The following is a 23,278-nucleotide window of genomic DNA, read 5'->3' as shown; positions in this document are numbered from 1 at the left end:
GATTTCTGAGTTCAAGGCCAGCCTGGTCTACAGAGTGAGTTCCAGGACAACCAGGCCTATACACAGAAACCTTCTCTTGAGAAAACAAAAACCAACCAACCAACCAAACAAACAAACAAAAGAATAGGTTCATGAACTGTGATTAATACTTATTCATTTAAATTAACAATTATTTACAAAACCATAAATGATTAAGACTGAATATTTTATTAAGTTTGTGTTTTTTCATACATGTGTATTTTATATACATGAAAGATCCAGAACCATTCTTAATTTTCACAACTTGCAGACATTCAGTCTTCCCCTTCACTAGCATATACATGGCTTCCTTTTTTTACAAAGTAGTTTTGACAAATGTGCACACTAAACACACACACACACACAAACACACACAGCATGTTACTTGATATTTGGTAATATTTTTTCTAGTACATTTTATCATCGAACATTAGTATTAAGTATATTAATTTTTAATTATCCATAAGGTATATTGTATTTTACTACACATAATAATGTTAATACAGCCATCTTTTCTGAACGTCTATAAAAAATTAGGGGAAATTCTCAATTTGTCATTTTCTTTATTGATATGCATATGTAATCATCTAATGATGCATCTCATTTAGATGACTTCCTTGCTGAAAACCAGGGTATTTACTAACCCTGTTGGAGAACTGGTGAACATGAACGATAGAGAAAATCAGTGTACAGAGTATGACATTTTCATCATTTGGGATTTTCCACAAGGCTTTGGATTAAAAGTGAAAATAGGAAGCTATTTTCCTTGTTTCCCACAGAGTCAACAACTTCACATATCTGAAGACTTGGAGTGGGCCACAGGAGGAACATCAGTGGGTATACCACAGTTTTTATTTTTTTCAGGATATCTAAATTTTAAAATATGAGGCATTGAAGTAATAGCTCTGTGGTTAAGACCAGTTGCTACTCTTGCAAAAGACCATCCTCAGTTCCAATCACCAAAATTTGATAACTCTCAACTTCATGTAAATCTGGTCATAGGGATCAAAGGATTGCATGTTCAGTTGTACCTGCATGTCTATTCAACCACACGACACAGGAATATATTTATTAAATGTATAGTAATATGTATACATAAATATATATATAATTAAAATTTTTGAAACTACATGTAAATCACAGAAATTTTTGATTCTGTGTGAGCATATTTATAGTCTAATTAAGTACAGCACATATTTATTAACAGAAATCTTTCTCCAGATTCAAGGGTTTTTTTAATTTATATATTTTTATTGGTTATTTTATTTATTTACATTTTAAATATCACCATAATTCCTGGTTTCCCTTTCTCTGTGGAGGATTCCTTTATCTGGCATCAGTAGGAGGGGAGGCCCTTGTTCCTGTGGAAGCTTGGTGACTCAGCATAAGGAAAGGCCAGGGTGATGAGGCAGGAATTGGTGGGTGGGTAGGGTGGCTCCCTCATAGAAGTAGGGGGTCGGTGTGATAGGGAATTCAAGATTTTCTTTTAAGCTTACAAAAACATCAATAATTTTATGATAGTCTTAGATAACATATTTTGTTCATACTCGTCAAACAAATTGTCCTTGATTTACCTACCTTCTCTCTCCATACAACTTAGTGTTCTATTTTTTTTTTTTTATTTATAAGTTGTTATAGAGAAACTGATGCCAAATAAACATTCTTTTTCAATTAATCGGTTAGGAAGGAAAAAGTTTATATTGCTACGAACTGAATGTTGCATATATAGTATTACATGATATATAAATGTATTGTGGCATTCAGTGCATTGCAGGGTAATACAAAATAAAAATGTCCCTGAAATTTTTAAGTAATACTGGTTATCAGAGGAATATTTATAGCCATATCTTCTAATGTCCCACATAGCAATCTATGGGTCATTATACATATGATGTATACATGAACTACACACAAATACAAACACTATATATATACATATACATATAAATACAAACACTATATATACGTATACATATATACATATATGTATATATAGTGTTTGTATTTGTGTGTAGTTCATGTATATATGTATACGTATATATACATATATACATATAAATATATCCATATATATGTATATATATGGATATATATATTTGTATATATATATATATATATATATATATATATATATATTGCCTCAGTTTCCCTCCTCCGTGTGTAGTGTGACATGTACTGCTGGATTCAGGAAAATTCATCAGAAAGAAACAGAAGACTGCTGCTTTGATTGTGTCCAGTGCCCAGAAAATGAGGTTTCCAATGAAACAGGTACATGCTTGCATGCAGAAGAGAAATTGCTAAATTTGAATACCTTCTTATTCCAGACTAGAAATATGATATGGCCTATATGGAAACTGAAGACCTAAACTCTCATGTTTAGAACTTAATCAGTTAAATAATAACTTCTTTTGAACCTAGCAAATAATTTGCATAATATTCTACAAACAACACATTTCCTTCACAATATGATGATTACTGATTTTATATTAAGACCACGATCTCAGATAACAGTTATTGTTTAATGAAATACATTTTAGAGCTTAGATGACTTAAAGGATTAAGCATTTCTTGTCAAAGAATTAAAACAAGAGTGAAGATTTCAAGAATGCAGCAAGAGAGGGGATAGTGCTATCATCAATCCCAGCCTACCTAAGGAAAGAGGAATGAATGTAAATATCCATAATGTTCATGCCATATAGCTTTGAATCTGTAGTTGGGAAGAAAGAGATCTTACCACAATGAGAGGGACATGCATTTGTCTGTGAGGCATACAGCTTCAAGAATGAAAATATTACTTCATGCAAACAGTATTTGCATGAGGAATTGCATGCTCTGGTGCCTATGTATAGATATAGACAAAGGGAACAACTCTCAAAGCAAACGAAGTACATAATGTGTTTCATGAACTGGCATCAATAACTATGTCTGCATACTACTCTTGTGTGTGAGTAGTGAATTTGTGGTTTGAGAAATTTCATAATCTGAGATTATGCATATTATTCATCCTCAGAATTTTCCTTGTTTTGTTTCATAAATAATGTTTTTTTTTCTGTTCCATTCCCTATGATGGTGTTTTGTTCCAACACAAAGCATATGTTAATAGAGAGCAATCTTAACTCAGTGGTCCCTATGGCAATAAGGAATGAAATAGATGCTCAAAACCAAATTATATGTTGATATATCCTATGAATAATATAAATACACAATTATTGCCTACATAATTATGATATCTTATAAGGGTTAATTGTTGTTCACTAGCAGATATGGAACAGTGTGTGAGGTGTCCAGATGATAAGTATGCCAACTTACAGCAAACCCACTGCCTCCAAAGAGCTGTGTCCTTTCTGGCTTATGAAGATCCAGTGGGGATGGCTCTAGCCTGCATGGCCCTGTCCTTCTCAGCCATCACAATTCTAGTACTAGTCATTTTTGTGAAGCACAAGGATACTCCTATTGTAAAGGCCAATAACCGCATTCTCAGCTACATTCTGCTCATTTCCCTCATCTTCTGTTTTCTTTGTTCATTGCTCTTCATTGGACAACCCTACCAGGCTACCTGCATCCTGCAGCAAACCATGTTTGGAGTGTTTTTTACAATGGCTATTTCTACAGTGTTAGCCAAAACAATAACTGTGGTCATGGCATTCAAGCTCATTACCCCTGGGAGAAAGATGAGAGGGATTATGATAACAGCAGCACCTAAGTTGGTCATCTTCATTTGTACCCTAATCCAACTTGTGATCTGTGGAATCTGGTTGGTAACATCTCCTCCCTTTATTGACAGAGATATACAATCTGAACATGGGAAAACCATCATTGTTTGCAACAAAGGCTCAGTCATTGCTTTCCACTTTGTCCTGGGATATTTGGGTTCCTTGGCTCTGGGGAGCTTCATTGTAGCTTTCTTGGCTAGGAACCTTCCTGACAGATTCAATGAAGCCAAGTTCCTAACATTCAGCATGCTGGTGTTCTACAGTGTATGGATCACCTTCCTCCCTGTCTACCACAGCACAAGAGGGAAGATCATGGTAGCTGTGGAGGTCTTCTCCATCTTGGCTTCTAGTGCAGGATTGCTAGGGTGTATCTTTGTCCAAAAGTGTTACATTATTTTATTTAGCCCAGATTCAAATTTTCTTCAGAATTAAAATGAGAAATTGCTTTATTGAAAGTGTAATACTTTAAAAATAGTAGATGATACTCAACATATCCTTTTTGCTTTATCTTAATAAAATTATTTCTAAATCATAAAAAATTAAGTAATATATAAAGATAGTAATTACACTGTAGAGTAGCACTGCCTAAAGTAATACCAATTAGTAAGTTTTGGTGGACAATGGATATTTTCATGAGCTCATAAGCTTAAACATATTGAGAACAGGAAATCTCAGTTGAGGGCTGGCTACTATCACTTTGACTTGTAGGTATGAGTGTAAAGCATTTTTGTAATTAATGATTAGTGTAAGATGACCCTGCTCTTTGTGAACAGTGCCACCTCTAAGCAAGTTATTCTGGGAGTTATAAGAAAGAAGAGTTTAGATACAAGAGACATGAAACCAGTAATTAGCATTATTCCATGGAATTTGATTGTTTTTCTGCATTCTTGTTCTTTGGCTTCTTTCAATTAAGTGTGCCCAAGATACATAGGGAAATAACACTTTTCTCATATATTCCTTTTGACCATAGCATTTTGTTACAGCAACAGAAATGCACTGCCTCCACAACAAATTAGTAAATTGCTATGTTTGAGATTTGGAATATCATAGATTACTGATGCAATAAAAGACATTCTAATACAAATTTGTATAGAATAACACCACTACTCAGGGCTCAGTCATCGGTGTGGGAAAGCCCATCAAAATGTATAAATAGCAGGGTTATTGGGTGATGTCAACAAAACAGTGTCATTAAGACACAAAAGGCCCGGCGGTGGTGGTGCATGCCTTTAATCCCAGCACTTGGGAGGCAGAGGCAGGCGGATTTCTGAGTTCGAGGCCAGCCTGGTCTACTGAGTTCCAGGACAGCCAAAGGCTATACAGAGAAACCCTGTCTCAAAAAACCAAAAAAAAAAAAAAAAAAGACACAAAAGGACTAATAATCATATGAACTCACAGAGATTTCTCAGCATTCATATTACCTACATAAGATCAAGTTACACATTGTCCCTTTGTTAACAAAGAGACATAGATAATGGCAAACACATTATAAATTTAGAATACATGGAAATTTCTGTCAAGGAACATTCTTTTGTTATCTTGAACTTAAATATGATTTCCACTGATAGACTCTATATTGATGTTATATCACCTGATAAAGAAATTGAGGAAAGAAAACACAAATATTTTTAAACAAATACTTGGTGGCACCAAGAGATATCCTAAAAGATCTCCCACATTCCAGATATAAAACATGTAATCTCCATTTTCTGCCCATTGTCACACTTCTCTGGCTGTGAAGTAAATTTGTTGGTCTGGTGCAATAATGTGTCATATATCTTTTTGCAGAATTATACTTGACTACTGAGCATATCCTCAGCAAAGATCAACTTTTGATGAGCATTTACTTGGGACACAAATATTTTCAAATCCTTCAAACATTTGTTAACATCTATACACATGCTTCTTCCCCACATGTCTTTTTCACCAATGTTCTTTTTCATTTAATTTAATTATTTTATCTTTTAATTTTTTCTTTGTGATATCACATCATGTATCCCAACAGATTCATTTGATAAGGCATATGCAAAATATTGTACTGGTTAATTTTTATCACTTTGATACAAATTAGCATCACTTGAGAGGAGGGAATGTGAACATGACTTTAAGGCATTTTCTTGATTAACGATAAATGTAGCAGGACCCAACCCAATGTGGGTAGTGCTATTCTTAGCTCATTAGCCTTGGGCAGTACAGAAAAGCAGGCTGAGCAAACCAGTAATTTGTATTCCTCCATGGTCTCCTTCTGTTCCTGCCCAGATTTTCCCTATGCCAGACTATAACCAGGATGCACAATGAGCCCTAAAATTTCCCAAGTTGTTTTTGTTAGTGTTTTAGCACAGCAACAGAAATCAAATTGTAACTTGTTGCCAACTTTGATATAAATCAAGACTGAGTCTTAAACACAAAACAATATGATTGAAGTGTTTTCTTAAGTCATTTTTTTAAATGAAAACATAATGATCAAGCCAGGCATGGTGATACATGACAGTAATTTGCTCAGTTTGGAGGCTAAGGCAACAATAGATTATGAGATTTTTTCAGAAAACAAAGACAATGTCAGGCTTTGTAATCCTAGATCTGATGGTATTTGTTAGCATCTGTTCCTGTAAGGCAAAGAACACTGTCAACTGGACAAAACAAAAATCAAGATTGGGAAGAGACCATTACCAATAAACAATATATACAAAGAATTCAAGAAGTTAGACTCCAGACAACCAAATAACCCTATTAAAAAATGGGGGTACCGAGCTAAACAAAGAATTCTCAAATACCAACCATAGGAAGGGACCTATGGCTCCAGATGTATATGTAGGGGAGGATGGCCTTGTTGGGCATAGGTGGGAGAGGAGATCCTTGGTCCCATGAAGGCTGGATGCCGAGTGTGGGGGAATTCGAGGGTGGGGAGGTGGGAGTGGGGGGTAAGTGGGGGTACATCCTCATAGAAGCAGGAGGAGGGGAGATGGGATAGTGGGTTCCTGGGTGGGGGGAAATGGATAAGGGGATAGAATCTGAAATGTAAATAAAATATCCAATAAAAAAAGGAGTGTCAAATGGCTGAGAAGCACCTAAAGAAATGTTCAACATCCTTGTCATCAGGGAAATACAAATCAAAACAACCTGAGATTCCACACCAATCAGAATGGCTAAGATCAAAAACTCAGATGACAACAGATGCTGGAGAGTATGTGGAGAAAGAGGAACAGTCCTCCATTGCTGGTGGGATTGCAAGCTGTGACAACCTCCATGGAGGTCTGACAAGGTACAGGCATTATTTCAACTTCTTGCATCTGTTGAGGCTTGGTTTGTGACTGATGATACTGTCAATTTTGGAAAATGATTCATGACATTCTGAAAAAATATTTTCTTTTGTGATTGGGCAAAATATTCTATAGATGACATTTAGGTTCATTTCATCAATAATGTCTGCTAGTTTAATTAATCTCTGTTTAGTTTTTGTCAGAATGACATCTAATTGGCTAAAGTGGGGTGTTGAAGCCTTCCACTATTAATGTCTATGGTTCAATGTGGAATTTAAGCTTTAGGAATGCTTTTTTTAATTGGACATTTTATTACATTTCAGATGTTAAACCCTTACCCTATTTTCCCACCCACCCAGGAACCCGCTATCCCATCCCCCCTCCTCCTGCTTCTATGAGGACGTGCAACTACCCACCTACTCTTACCTCCTCACCATCAAATTCCCACACCCTGGGCATCCAGCCTTCATGGGACCAAGGACCTCCTCTCCCACCTATGCCGGACAAGGCCATCCTCCCCTACATATACAGCTGGAGCCATGGGTCTCTCCCTATGTGCTCCCAGGCTGGTGGTTTAGACCCTGGGAACTCTGGTTGGTTGGTATCGCTCTCCCTATGGGGCCACAAACCCTTTCAGCTCTTTCCGTCTTTTCTCTAACTCATCCATTGGGAACCCCATGATCAGTTCTATGGTTAGCTGTGAGCATCTGCCTCTGTATATGTCAGGCTCTGGCAAACCTCTAAGGAGACAGCTAGATCAGGTACCTGTCAGCATGCACTACCTGGCATCCACATCAGCGTCTACCTTTGGTAACTGCATATGGGATAGGAATACTTTTTTATAAATGTGGTTGCCCTTGTGTTTGTGGCATACATTTTCAAATTGAGATATTATCTTGGTAGATTTTTTTTTTTTATGAGTATGAAGTGATCTTCCCAGTCTCTTTTCATTCATTTTAGTGGAGAGTCTATTTTATGAGATGTTAGGATGGCTACTCCAGCTTGCTTTTTGAAGTATTTTCTTGAAAACCCCCTTCTTCCCCCATCTCTTTACTCTAAAGTAATATCTATTTTTATAACTGATAGGTGTTTCTTGCATTCGGCAGAATGAAGAATCCTGTTTTTGCATTTATTCTATTAGCCTGTTTCTTTTTGCTTGCGAATTCAGTCCATTGATGTTGAGAGATATTAATGACCAGTGGTTGTCATTTCCTGTTATTTTGATGTTGGTGTTTTTAGTGTGTGTGAGTTTGTGTAAGGTTCCCTGGTATGAAATTGCTTATTTCCTGTATTTTCTTGGATGTAGTTACTCTTGTTGGATTGGAGTTTTCCTTCTAATATTTTCTATAGGGCTGTATTTGTGGATAGAAATTGTTTAAATTTGGATTTGTCTTGAAATATCTTGTTTTCTCCATTATTGGTGATTGAGAGTTTTTCTGGGTCTAGCATTCTATGCTGACATTGTGGTTTTTCAGAGGTTGCAAGATATTTGACCAGGTCATTCTAGCTTTTAGAGCCTGTTGCAAATTCTGGTGTAATGTTTTGTGTCAGGATTTGTTTAGATTTAGAATTGTCTTTGAATTACTATCAATTTTTTCTATTGTATTTTCTACACCTGAGAGTTCCTCTTCTATCTCCTGTGTAGTGTTGGTGATGCTTACATCTATTGTTGCTGTTCTTTAACCTGTTTTCCATATCTAGGATTCCACAGTTTATATTTTCTTTGTTGCCTCTATTTCTGTTTTCACATCTGGCACAGTTTTATTTATTTATTTTGTTCATTTAACTGTATTTTTCTGTAAATCTTTAAGGGATTCATTTGTCTCCTCTTCCAAGGCCTTTACTTTTTTGTTTGCAGTTTCCTATATTTCTTAATTTAAAAAATCTTAGGTATTTATTAATTTCCTCTTTAAAGGTCCCTATCATTTTTATAAGATTTTTTTCAAGGTCATTTTCTTGTGTTTCAGTTGTGTACGCTATCCATATGCTATGGTGGGGTAGCTGTGCTTTGGAGGTATCATATTGCCTTGGCTTCTGTTGATTGTGTTCAGTCAATGACCTTTAGACATCTGGAAGGCTTTGGTCCCTGGATATTCCTGTTGTTATAGATTTTGGGAGGAGGCTTAACCTCATTTGGTGCTGGTGTGGTAGGCCTATGAAGGGTAGGTATCCTTGGGTTGTTTGGTTCTAGTTCTGCATGTCTGTATGAGGATCTGCTTATCTGCATGTTTTGGGAGCTACAGGTCATATGAAGGTTGGTAGAGAGGCTGCATGAGAATGGATGTCCCCCTGGACTAGCAGGCTGCTCAGACCAGTTACACATACCCAGAGGACCTAGCAAGCAGGGAAGATGGATTGAGTAAGAAAAGCTTACCTGTGTGGTTCAGGCTTAACAAGTCTGCTGAGGGCGGAAAGAGATGTGGCAGGGTAATGGAGGTGCCCCTTGGACAACAGGATTTTGAATATATTTCTTAATAACTCACTCATTAATATTTTATGCTCTTTTAATATGTTTAATTTCCAAAGACTATTTAGCAGGTTTTAAAAATTAATTTGATACTCAAACCTTAAAAATAGGATTCCCAAGGCATGGTTATTATTAAATATGTGTTAATGTTATTGTTAGACTATTAAAGAATATAAATATTCTTTAATGCTCCAATATCCAAGATTCAACTCACAGACCACATGAAGCTCATGAACAAGGAAGACCAAAGTGTGAGTGACATTTTATTTGATTCTTAAAATATTCAATATGATTAAGACATTTGAAACATAAAAGAAAATTTACATACTAAAAAATTTTAAATTGAATGTGCTATGAATCTTATATGTTTCAAGTCACTTTTTTACTTTAAATTTTTTATTGGATATTTTATTTACATTTTAGATGTAGTCCCATTTGTCCATATCCCCCACCTACCCAGGAATCCCCTATCCCATCCACCTTCCTCCTGCTTCTATGATAATATGCCCCCATTCATCCTCCCACTCCCACCTCCCTACCTACTATTTCCCCCACATGGGGCATCCAGCCTTCACTGGACCAAGGACTTCCACACCAACCTATGCCTGAAAATGTCATCCTCCCCTACATATACAGCTAGGGCCATAGGTCCCTCCCTATGTGCTTCCAGGCTGGTGGTTTAGACCCTGGGAACTCTGGTTGGTTGGTATTGTTGCTCTCCCTATGGGACCACAAACCCTTTCAGCTCCTTCAGTCTTCTCTCTCACTCCTCCACTGTGAACCCCATAATCAGCTCAATGGTTAGCTGTGAGAATCTACCTCTGTATATGTCAGGCTCTGGCAGACCCCTAAGAAGACAGCTACATCAGGCTCCTGTCATCATGCACATCCTGGCATCCACATCAGCATCTACCTTTGGTGACTGCACAAGGGATGGATACGCAGGTGGAGCAGTCTCTGGACGGCCACTCCTTTAGTTTCTGTACTACACTCAGTCTCCATATTTGCTCACATGAGTATTGTGTTACCCCTTCTAAGAAGGGCCAAAGCACCCACACTTTGGTCTTCCTTGTTCATGAGCTTCATGTGGTCTGTGAGTTGAATCTTGGATATTGGAGCATTTGGGCTAATATCTAATTATCAGTGAGTGCACACCATGTGTTTTCTTTTGTACTTGGGTTACCTCACTCAGGATGATATTTTGTAGTTCCATCTATTTATCTAATAATTTCTCAAATTCATTGGTTTTAATAGCTGAGTAATATTCCATTATGTAAATGTATCACATTTATTGTATTCATTCCTCTGTGGAAGAATGTCTGGGATCTTTCCAGCTTTGGGATATTATAGATAAGGCTTCTATGAACATGGTGGAGCATGTGTCCTTGTTATATGTTGGAGCATCTTCTGGGTATACACCCAGGAGTGGTATAGCTGGGTCCTCAGGTAATGCTATGTCCAATTTTCTGAGAAACCGCCAGACTGATTTCCAGAGTGGTTGTACCAGTTTACAATCCCACCAACAATGGAGGAGTGTTTCTCTTTCTCCACATCCTCACCAGCATCTGCTATCACCTGAGGTTTTTATCTTGGCCATTCTGACTTGTGTGAGGTGGAATCTCAAAGTTTTGATTTACATTTTTTTTGACTACTAAGGATATTGAACATTTCTTTAAGTGCTTCTTGGATATTTGAGTTTCCTCAATTGATAATTCTTGGTTTAGCACTATACCCCATTTTTAATAGGGTTATTTGGTTTTCTGGAGTCTAATTTCTTGAGTTCTTTGGATGTATTGGATATTAGCCTTCTATCAGATGTGGACTGGTAAAGATCTTTTTCTAATCTGTTGGTTGTCATTTTGTCCTATTGACAGTGTCCTTTGCCTTACAGAAGCTTTGCAACTTTGTGAGGTCCCATTTGTAAATTCTTGATCTTAGAGCATAAGCCATTGGTGTTCTGTTCAGGAACTTTTCCCCTGTGCCTAGGTATTCGAGGGTCTTCCCCCACCTTCTTTTCTATTAGTTTCTGTGTATCTGGTTTTATGTGGAGTTCCCTGATCCACTTGGACTTGAACTTTGTACAAGGAGATAAGAATGGATCAATTTGCATTCTTCTGCATGCTGACCTCCAGTTGAAACAGCACTATTCCTTAAAAATGCTGTCCTTTTCTTTTATTGGACAGTTTTAGATCTTTGTCAAAGATCAAGTGACCATAGGTGTGTGGGTTCCTTTCTGTGTCTTCAATTCTATTTCACTGATCTTCCTGCCTGTCTCTGTACCAATACCATGCAGTTTTTATCACTATTGTAATACAGCTTGAGGTCAGGGATATTGATTTTCCCATAAGTTCTTTTATTGTTGAGATTAGTTCTCGCTATCCTGGTTTTTTTGTTATTCCAAATGAATTTGAATTTGCAAATTGCTATTCCTATCTCTATGAAGGATTGATTTGAAATTTTGATGGGGGTTGCATTGAATCTGTGGATTGCTTTTGGCAAGATGGCCATTTTTACTAAATTAATCCTTCCAATCCATGTGCATAGGAGATCTCTCCATCTTCTGAGATCTTTGATTTCTTTCTTCAGAGACTTGAAGTTCTTGTCATACATGTCTTTCACTTGCTTGGTTAGATTTACTCCAAGATATTTTATTTTATTTGTGGCTATTGTGAAGGGTGTCATTTCCCTAATTTCTTTCTCAGCCTGTTTATCCTTTGAGTAGAGGAAGGATACTGATTTGTTTGAGTTGATTTTATATCCAGCCACTTTGCTGAAGTTGTTTATCAGGTTTAGTTCTCTGGTGGAAGTTTTAGGGTCACTTAATTATACTAGTATATCATCTGAAAATAGTGAAATTTTGACTTCTTCTTTTCCTATTTGTATCCTTTTGACTTTATTTTGTTGTCTAATTGCTCTGGTAGGACTTGCAGTAGTATATTGAATAGGTAGCAAGAGAGTGGGGAGCCTTGTCTAGTGCCTGATTTTAGTGGGATTGCTTCATGTTTCTCTCCATTTAGTTTGATGTTGGCTACTGGCTTGCTGTATATTGCTTTTACTATGTTTAGGTATGGGCCTTGAATTCCTGATTTTTCCAAGTCAAGTCATTTTTTTAATGTATCTGTGGAAGTAGAACTTCAAGACTATTGTGTAGCAGTTTTACTCTCTAGGACTTTGGTCTACTTCATGGATGGCAGTCAGAGATAAAACAAGCTTTTTATGAATTTTCATAAATATAAAAATTATCATATGAGTAACATATATTTATGGAGTCTTAAATTATATTCACCTGTAAAGAGCTCTAATTTCCCAGGATTATATCAGAAAAGGTATTATTTAAAAAGAAACTTAGAATATTTTGTGTTACAATGTTTACTGCAACAAAATATAAAATTTAATGTTACAAACATCCTCCTTAATTATCCCTATGCCTCCATTTAGAATAACATCAAGAAGATATGAGTTCCTTTTGGTATTGTTTTTGTTACTAATGAGATCAACAAGAATCGTTATCTTTTACCAGGCATGTCTTTGATAGTAGCCCAAATTGTTGGCATGTATAAAGATTCAATGAGAGTTCTGGATAAAGAATATTCACCACAAAACAATAATTTGAATTTTATTAACTGTAATTGTGGAATATGGGAAGCATGTAATATATGTACTACTTACAGGACCATCCTGGAAAGCATCCTTAAAACTGGCAATTAATTCTAGGAGACCAAAGTTTAGAATGTGAGAAAACGAATGAGTTAACAACTCATTTTTATATGCCTAGAAAGAATACTCAGGCAGCATGCATTTGTGAGAGTGTTGTTATACATATAAAAAATTACATGAAAGGCTCATGGATGTACTGGGGAAACAGGCAAAACTATTTTCTAGAACATACATACCTGTCAGAAATAATTAGAAATTAATAGAAATAATATATCATATTTATAGGGTAATCTTAATGGGAGTTACGAAAGATGAAGAACATTACTTATATATAAGTCCAAATTTCCTAACAATTACATTCCTAATGTCGATGTTTCATCCTCTCTTCTATATCCTTTACATTTTCTTTGGATCATTTATTCCTAACCTGAGTGACCATATCTACTACAATAGTGATAAAAACTGCATGGTATTGGTACAGAGACAGGCAGGAAGATCAATGAAATAGAACTGAAGACACATTATATTATATATATCTTATTATATATATTATTATACATATATATTATAAACAAATTATGACATCATCAGCCAAGGTTGTTATTATTTATGGTGAAATGAACTCTATGCTAAAAGTCAGCTTTAGAAGATGGGCAAAATTAAGTGCATGGAGAATCTGGATCACAACTTCACAATGGGATGTTATCACAAATATAAGAGATTCCAGCCTTGATTTCTTCCACAGGACTGTCACTTTTGTACACCACAACAGTAAGATTACTAAATTTAAAATTTTATGAGAACAACGAATTCTTCCAAATACCCAGTAGACATTTCTCAGACTATATTAGGTTGGAATTATTTTAATTGTTCAAAATCTAAGAACAATGAGAGCAAAATGGATCACTTACATTGAACAACTAGTAGGAATGGTTAGCACAGCAAAAGTTTGACATGGTCCTTAATAAGGAAGGCTTCAGTCTGTGTAAAGCTGTATATACTGTGGCCCACACCTACCACAAACTATTCAACAAGGAATATCAGCAAATAGCAAAACTCAAAGGATTATTCATTAACTGTCACTATAAATTTTTTTCCCATTTCATTATGCTTAGATTTATTTAGTGTCAGGCCTTGGAGCCTCCCCTTGAGTGGATCCCAATTTGAGCCAGTCACTGGACCTCCTTTCCTTTAGTCTCTTCTCCATTTTTTGTCCCTGCTGTTCTTTCAGACAAGGATAAGTCTAGGTCAGAGTTTCTGACTGTGAGATGGCAAACCCATCCCTCCAATAAATGCCCTGCTTTTCTATTGGAGATGGATTCCACAAGTTTCCTCTCCCCACTGTTGGGCATTTCACTAAGGTCCTTCCCTCTGAGTGTTGAGCATCTCTCACCTTCCAGGTCTCTAATTCATTCTAGAGGGTCCCCCCCCACCTCCTACCTCCCAAGGTTGCCTGTTTCCATTCTTTTTGCTGGCCCTAAGCACTTCACTCCTGTCCCTCTTCACACCCCACCCTGTATCTGTTACCTCTCCCACCCAGGTCCCTCCATCCCTCTGCCCCCCATGATTGCTTTCTTCTCCCTTCCAGGTAGGATTGAGGCATTCTAACTTGAGCCCTTGAGCTTGTTACCCTTCTTAAGTTATATAGATTGTATCCTGGGTATTTGTAGTTTTTGGCTAATATTCACTTATTAGTGAGTACATACAATGCATGTCTTTTTGGGTCTGAGTGACCTCACTCAGGATGATAATTTTCAGTTCCATTCATTTGCCTATAAAACTCATGATGTCCTCTTTCTTAATAACTGAATAGCATTCCATTGTGTAAATGAACCACATTTTCTGTATCCATTCTTTTGTTGTGGGAAATCTGGGTTGTTTCCAGCTTCTGGCAATCACAAATAAGGCTACTATGAACATAGTGGAACACACGCTACAAAAGTCCCTCATGAGTCTTTTGCATAGATATGTATCATGCACAGGATAACTTTTAACAGCAGAATATGTTTTTTTATATGAATATCAGTGATTTTTGTGAAAATGTGTCTCACCATTTTGCCAAATGAGTTCAATATTTAAAATAGGAGCCAAACGTTTTATAATAAAAGCCCTAAGTGTTGACTAGACTAGAATAATTTTTTCAAGAAAAGATAAATGTGTTGGGATTAATAGTTATTAAATTAACAACTTATAAAACATAAATGATGAAGACTGCATATATTATTAAGTTTAGGTTTATTTCACATATATATACAATGTATATTGTATATACATGAAAGACCCATTACCACTCCTTATTTCCACAACTTCCAGGCATCAGACATCCCACTCATTCTCATATACATGTTGTCTGTAGATGGGATGGATCCCTAGGTGGGCAGCCTCTGGATGTCCTCTCCTTCAGTCTCTGCTCTACTCATTGTTCCTCCCTTTCCTTTAGACAGGAACAGTTCTGGGTTCATTTAATTATTTGAATGGTATCAACATTTTTGGATGCTACAAGCTACCTGGAATATCTTCTACAAATTATCCATTTGCCTCACAATATGATGGTCACTCATTTTATATTTTGGAGAAATGCTTAGGGAAACAAGCACCTGTAAGAATTTTTCAAACAGCATTTTAGTAATAGTCTATGCATATGTTTACTCTTACCTGATTCTTCGTACAAAATAAATCGACTAAGAAGGATGAAAAAGGTGCTGGAATCATGGGCATCTAACTTAGTTATTCCCATTTGTATCCTAATTCAACTTGTTCTCTGTGGAACCTGGTTGGTAACATCTCCTCCCTTTATTGACAGGGATATACAATCTGAACATGGATGAAAATAACATAATTATTTGCAACAAAGGCTCTGTCATTGTCTTCCATTTTGCCCTGAAATAATTGGGCTTATTGGCTCTGAGCCCTTCACTGTAGCTTTCTTGCCTAGAAACCTTCCTGAAAGATTCAATGAAGCCAAGTTCCTAACATTCAATATGCTGGTGTTCTGGATCACTATCTGGATCACCTTCCTTCCTGTCTACCACACCAGGGGGAAGATCATGGAGGTTGTAAAGGCCTTTTCTATCTTGGCTTCTAGTGTAGAGTTGCTAGGTTGTATCTGTGTCCCAAAGTACTGCTATTGTTTTTAGACCAGTTTCAAATTTACTTCAGAAGTACACATCTAAATTGCTTTATTAAAATGTTAATAGTTTTGAGATGTGTGAAATGATCTTGTAGCTGGGCTTCTTTGTCTTGCCTCAGTGGGAGAGGAAGCCTTACAGAGACTTGAAGTGCCAGGGTGGGGAGTACCTTGGGTGAGCATCCCCCACTCAGTAGAGAAGGTGATAGGGAATCTAGGAAGGATCAAGGGGAAATAGCCAGAAGGGGTCAATGAGTAGGGATGTAATATGAATAAGTAAAAATAAATAAATTAATTAAAAACTGTCAGGTGATATTCAACATATGTTTTTGCTTTGTCTTTAAAAATACTACTGAAGAATGAAAAATTATAAAAATCATTTTTATAGAATATATACATATATAGATGCTTTTAAAGTTCTTTTAGGGACATGGAAAATTTTCTCTGAAGCAAGCCAGGCCAATTTCAGGAACTGGCTGTAAAGAATGAAAGTCATTCAGGTGGTGAAACACAACGACAGGGCTGTGGCACTATGGTTGAAACAAGTGAGAAATAGTTAATAAATAGTTGGTAAATGACAGGGTAGGGCAGTGACATGGTAAAACCACATTTTTGAGAAGAATGAGTGTACTGAGTAATTTCTATGGCTATTAACCATTCAGGGTGCGTTTCTCTGGAATGTTTTGCTATTCTTATGTTATGTATCCTTTGCAACCCTTCACCCCCTCCTCACTCCCCTGGTTTGCAGTTTTCCTCTTTAAAAGACCCCTTAGCCCACCACTCGAGGTCAAACTCTGCTCTTGAGAGAGCTTGTGGTTTGACCTTGGCCGGCCAACTTCCCTAATAAAGCCTCTGCTGATTGCATCCTGGTACGCTGTCTTGCGAGAGTTCTTGGGTGGCCGTGATTTCCCGAGACTTGAGTGAGGGTCTCCCTAATTTGGGGGTCTTCACTACCAAGTCATACAAAATATTAATAAACAAAATTAGCACTTATAATTCAGGACAGGATAGCACTGCCTAATATAGTGCCAATTATTAAGTTTTGATGGAAACTGGTTTTGTTCATGAGTCCACAAACCTAAATAAATTGAGAAGACAGAATTTCAGTTGGTGAATGGCTACCATTACGGTATGTATGTAAGGCATGTCCTTAATTAATAATTACTATAAGACGACCTACTGTTTGTGGACAGTGCCACCTCTATCTAAGTTATTCTGGTGGTTATAAGAAAGAGGACTATAGACAACATGGACATAAAGTGTATAATCAGCATTATTCTATGAACCCTCATTTAGTGTCTGCATCCAAGTTCAATTAACTGTGGCCAAGTTATATACATAAATAAATGCATTTTTCGTATGTTCCTTTTGATCATGGTATTACAGCAATAGAAACTAACACATCAGCAAAATGGCCAATTCTCTCAGTTGGGATTTGGACTGTCAAGGATTACTGATACAACTAAAGGGACTTATTTGATAAGAGTGAATGTTAGCAGAGTGTGAAGCATAGTGGCAGCCATTGCATATTGTTGATGGCCATCAAAGAGGTGCTAGATTTTGAAATAGCTTTACCATGTACTCTAAGATGTTAAGAATATCAGATAACATATTAAGAATGGTACAGTATTTGAAAAGAAAAATTGGGTTCAGATTGTGACTCCCCTGATGGCTCTTAAACTTTATGTGAAAATGGATCCTTTCAGTATAAAGCAAATATGTGGGATTTCTCATTTAGTGAGAAAAGTTGGTAGTGAACATAATGATTATAATACATAATACCTTTATTACAAAAGGGTCAGTAACATCTGAGAAATCACAGATCTCTCTAGACAAAGGGTCTGATTATAAATTTTATCAGAATAAGAGTTACTGAGTATTATTTGAGTTTAATATTACATAATACATACATACATACATACATACATACATAATTCATTATTTCTGAACATCAGTTGTTGAAGGCCAGTGTCTCTCAAAGTATTGTTTGTTGCTTTATTTTTAACTGCTTTTAGTGGTTTATTTTTGAATACATAGGTGTTAGTGTTTTATCTGAAATACCTATAGATGTGTGGAAATTAATAAGGGACAATAGAGAAAGTAATCTTTCAAGGAAGAAGACATAAAGGCAGAAATGGAACTGTAGATCAGGAAGTTTTTACTGAGGTATGTGATGGGAGGAGTGGCTAAAGGAAGGACTACAGAGAGGGATAAATAGCACCAAAGGTCTTTTGAGAAAGCCATATGAAAACATTACTTTAGAAGCTTATATACTCATTTATGGCTAGAATATTTAAATTAGAGTTACCCCTAAATAGAATCTGGGCATACTGCTAGGTGTTTCCTTTCCCACCGAGACTACACAAGACATCCCAGCTAGTAGAACACATACCACAAATAGGCAACAGTTTTGAGGTAGCTCCAGTTCCAGTTGTTCACAACCCACATGATGGTCAAGGTACACATCTACTAAATATAAGTGCAGAGGTCTAGGTCCAGCCCATGTATGTTCTTTGATTGGTGTTTCAGACTCTAAGATCCCCAAGCATCCAGGTTGGTTGATTCTGTTGGTCTTCCAGTGGAGTTCCTATTTCCTTAGGGGCCCACGCTCCTTCCTCTTAATAAGAGTCTCCAAGCTCATTCTTCCACAGCCATTCTTCCACCTCAATCAGATACCTGAACCATACAGGTAAGCTGTAGTCTCCCTTGCTCTCTGAGCACTCCTTCCCTGGGCAAAGCCAAGCTGCCCTGAGCAGTCTGCCATCCAAAGGGGACCTCCATTATCCAGCTACCTGTCTACCCACCTTCATCAGTCTCCTGGGCCATACATATAAGCTTCCCTTCCCTACCCATCTTTTTTACTCTCTGAGCTTTCTGGGCCAAGCTAAGCAGCTCTAAGCAGCCTGCAATCCCAGGGTGGCATTCATTCTTCTACTACTTCTCAGCCTACCTTCATTGGACTTGAGGCTCCTGAACCCAACAGAACTGCAGGTCCTGAAACATAGTGCCCAAAGACAACCATCAGAGGCCTGACACATTAGGAACATCAAGGTTCACACTGCTTTTAGTACCTACTACAACAAAAACATCCAGGAACCAAACTTAGCCTGATGGCTAAATGTCCTTAAATGACCACAATCAACAAGAGCCAGGGCAGCATGACTTCTCCAAAGCACAGTTACCCCACTACAGCAAGCTGGGAGTATTTTAAGGCAACAAAAACACAAGAAAATGACCTTATAAAATCTTATATCAATCTTATAAAAATGATAGAGGCCCGTAGAGGGAGATATTTAAAAATTACCTCTGGTCAAGCTGACTAAGCTGCAATGTCTCTGCCTAGCTCAGCTGCCATGTTCTTCAGCTGGGCGTAAGAAGCTTTTAAATAGGAAATGAATAGATCCTGTAGAGAAATACAGGTAAATACAATCAGATAGAAGTCTTTAAGGCGGAAACAAATCCCTTAAAGACACAAAGAAAAAATACAATTAAACAGGTGAAGTAAATAAATAAAATTATGCATGACCTGAAAGTGGAAATAGAAACAATAAAGAAAACACAAACTGAAGAAATCCTGGAGATGAAAAACTTAGGGAAGACAACAGGAACAACAGATGCAAGTGTCACCACTTGTATTCAATTGAATACTTGTATTCAATAGAATACAAGAGATGGAAAACATATATTCTCAAGCATAGAAGATAAAAGAGAAGAAGTTAATACACCAGTCAAAGAAAATGTTAAGTCAAAAAACTTCCTGTCACAAAACATGCAGGAAATCTGGGATACCATGAGAAGACCTAATGTAAGAATAATAGGAATAACAGATAAAGAGTCTGAGATCCAAGGCCCAAAAAATGTTCTCAACAAAATCATAGAAGAAAACTTTTCCAACCTAAAGAAAGAGATGCCAATAAACATAATAAACATTTAAGAAACTTACAGAACAGCAAGGAGACTGGATCAGAAAATAAAATCATCACAGGACATAATAATCAAATCACAAAATCTACAGAAGTAAGAAAGAACATTAAAAAGAAGCAGGGGGGAAAGGTCAGGTAACATACAAAGGCAGATCTATTAGAATTACACCAGACTTCTCAATAGGGACTCTAAAAGCCTTAGACAGATATTCTCAACCTCTAAACAAACAAACAAACAAACAAACAAACAAATACCTACCGGTGCCAACCTACACTATGATACCCAGTAAAACTGTAAATCACCATAGATGGAGAAATCAAGGCATTTCAAGACACATGCAAATTCAGTTAATATCTATTCAGAAATAGAGTCCTAGAAAAAATACAAGAAGAAAATCTTCAACTCAAGAATGGTAACTACATCCAAAAAAAAAAAAAAACCACAGAAAATAAGTACTTACATATCAGCAATATCACACACAATCTCTATCTCTCTGTCTATCTGTCTGTCTGTGTCTGTGTCTGTGTCTCTGTGTCTCTGTGTCTGTCTCCCTGTTTCTGTCTCTGTCTCTCTGTCTCTCTGTCTCTCTCTCTGTCTCTCTCTCTGTCTCTCTCTCTGTCTCTCTCTCTCTCTCTCTCTCTCACACACACACACACACACACACCACCACCACCAACAACAACATTAAAATAACAGGAAATAACACTAACTGGTCATTAATATTTCTTAACATCAATGGACTCAATTCTCCAATAAAAAGATACAGGCTAACAGAATGGATGGGAAAACAGGATCCATCATTCTGCTACATACAAGAAAAACACCCCTGCAATAAACATAGATATTACCTCAGAGTAAAGGTCTGGAAAAAAGTTTCCAAGAAAATAGATTCAAGAAGCAAGCTGAAGTAGCAATCCTAATATCTAATAAAATAGTCTTTCAACCAAAATTAATCAAAAAGAGATAGGGTAGGATACTTTATACTCATCAAAGGAAAAATCTTTTGAGATGTTATATCAATTCTGAACATCTATTTCCCAAACACAGGGGCAACCACATTTATAAAAGAAACATTGGTAAATCTTAAATAGCACATGGAACCCCACATATTAATAGTGGGAGACTTCAACATCCTACTGTCACCAATTGACAGGACATTCAGATAAAAACTAAACAGAGAAACAATGAGACTAATAGATAGTATGAAACAAGTGGACCTAACAGATATCTATAGAATGTTTCACTCAAACTCAAAAGAATATAGCTTCTTCTCAGCACCTTATGGATCATTTTCCAAAATTGACCATATACTCAGTCAAAAAGCAAGACACAACAGATACAAAAAATTGAAATAGTGCCTTTTTTCTTATCAGACCAACATGGATTAATGCTGGACTTCAACAGCAAATTCATGGAAATTGAATAGCCCTCTACTCAATGATCTCTGGCTCAGGTAAGAAATTAATAAATAAGACTTTCTACAATTTAATGAAAATAAAGGCACAACATACCCACATTTATTGGGCACAGTGAAAGCAGTGCTCAGAGGAGAGTTTATAGCACACAATTAGAAATGTCTAATATCAACAATTTAAAAGTACAATTGAAATTTCTAGGGAAAAAATGAAGTAAGCACACCAAAAGAGTAGAAGGCAGAAAATAATCAAAATCAGAGCTGAAATCAATCAGAAACAAAGAAAACAATACAAGGAATCAAGGAAATCAAGAATGTGTTCATTGAGAAAATTGGCAAAATAGACAAACCCTTATCCAAACTAACCAAAAGACAGAAAGACAGTATTCAAATAAACAAAATCAGTAATAAAACAGGAGACATAACAACTGGCACAGAGGAAATTCAAGGAATCATTAGGTCTTACTTCAAAATCCTGTACTCCATAAAATTGGAAAATGATGAAATGGATAATTTTCTAGACATATAGTTCTTACCAAACTTAAATCAAGATAAGGCAAACGAATTTTATTGGATATTTTATTTATGTACAATACAGATGTAATCCCCTTTCCCCATTTTGCCTCCCTAGAACGCCCTACCCCACCCCCTTTTTTATGCTTTTATACCATTTTAGTTACATGTATATATTAAGGTCAGTTCTAGATTGAGGGTCTAGCAATACAATAGATGCAAATAGTCAAGGAACAAGCAATACAATAAACACAAATAGTCAAAGAGAATATAATACTCTCCCGGTAATAGCATATACCCAAAAGTTACTCTGACATCTCACAAAGACATTTGCTCTAGAATGTGCATAGCAGCTTTTTTTTTTTGTAATAGCCAGAAACTGTAAACAACCTAGATGTCCCTCAACTGAAAAATGGACAAAGAAAATGTGGTACAATGGAATACTTTTCAGCTATTAAAGCACAAGGCATCATGAATTCTACAGGCAAATAGATGGAACTTGTGCAGATCATCCTGAGTGAGATAACCCAGTCTCAAAAGAAAATGCGTGGTATGTACTCACTTATAAGTGAACATTAGCCAAAATACAGGTACCATGTTATACAACACAGCTCCAAAGATGCTAAACAGGAAGGAAGACAGGCCTAATCAAAGAAGCACAATGGGCAGGTGCATGTGGAGGTCAGAAGAGCATGAGTTTACAGACTGGAGATACATGCTGCCGCGACCCAGTACACACAGAATTTGTGATATGAACTCCAGTTCTCTGGAAGAGAACTACATATTCTTAAACACTGAGTCATTCATTTCCCCACTGCAATACTGCTATTCTTTAAAAGACTATACAGGTCTATCAATGTATATCCCACATAGTTTCATCTGTAGAGTAGTCTTAGCTTCAAAATATCTATATAAAAACAAAATTTAAAACTAAATGTGGTGGTCAGCCCTAGCCTCTTGTTGTCATGGTAATTCCACTCCTGGGAGGGTCTGCAAAGGAGGAGTGAATCTTGTAAACCTTCTGTCCAATCAAATTTGTTAAATAAAGGCTAGAGCCAGTGATTGGGCAGTAGAAGAGGAGTGGGAGGAGCCAGAGGCAGGGAAAGAAGATAAGAGGAGAAGAGCCATTGGAGAGGGGGGCAGTTGGTGGAAGCAGAGAAGATGGAGAAGACATTGGCCTAGGAA

The 23,278-nt window shown here is 36.7% G+C and overlaps 1 protein-coding gene and 2 pseudogenes across 7 annotated transcripts in view; all 3 read left to right on the top strand.

Annotated features, from left to right (window-relative positions):
• LOC117723919 (vomeronasal type-2 receptor 116-like) overlaps positions 1–4,163 on the top strand; it is a 48,601-nt gene extending 44,438 nt beyond the window's left edge. For 2 of the 7 annotated variants that reach the window (XM_034523514.1, XM_034523516.1), the window contains exons 4-6: positions 627–851; positions 2,163–2,286; positions 3,280–4,163. In XM_034523514.1, the coding sequence (XP_034379405.1) occupies positions 627–851; positions 2,163–2,286; positions 3,280–4,163 (1,233 nt within the window). Of the gene's footprint in view, positions 1–626; positions 856–2,155; positions 2,287–3,276 lie in introns of all 7 variants that reach the window. The other 5 variants (XM_034523510.1, XM_034523513.1, XM_034523509.1 and 2 more) reach the window with 4 other exon arrangements.
• Positions 4,164–13,681: 9,518 nt separating this feature from the next.
• Positions 13,682–14,240, top strand: LOC117723694 (vomeronasal type-2 receptor 116-like; annotated as a pseudogene).
• Positions 14,241–14,429: 189 nt separating this feature from the next.
• Positions 14,430–16,301, top strand: LOC143435056 (vomeronasal type-2 receptor 116-like; annotated as a pseudogene).
• The last annotated feature ends 6,977 nt before the right edge of the window (positions 16,302–23,278 follow it).

The sequence above is a fragment of the Arvicanthis niloticus genome, chromosome 19, assembly GCF_011762505.2.
Source record: "Arvicanthis niloticus isolate mArvNil1 chromosome 19, mArvNil1.pat.X, whole genome shotgun sequence".
Lineage (NCBI taxonomy): Eukaryota > Metazoa > Chordata > Mammalia > Rodentia > Muridae > Arvicanthis > Arvicanthis niloticus.
Note: the sequence above shows the minus strand (reverse complement) of the source record. Positions and strands in the feature narration are given on the sequence as shown.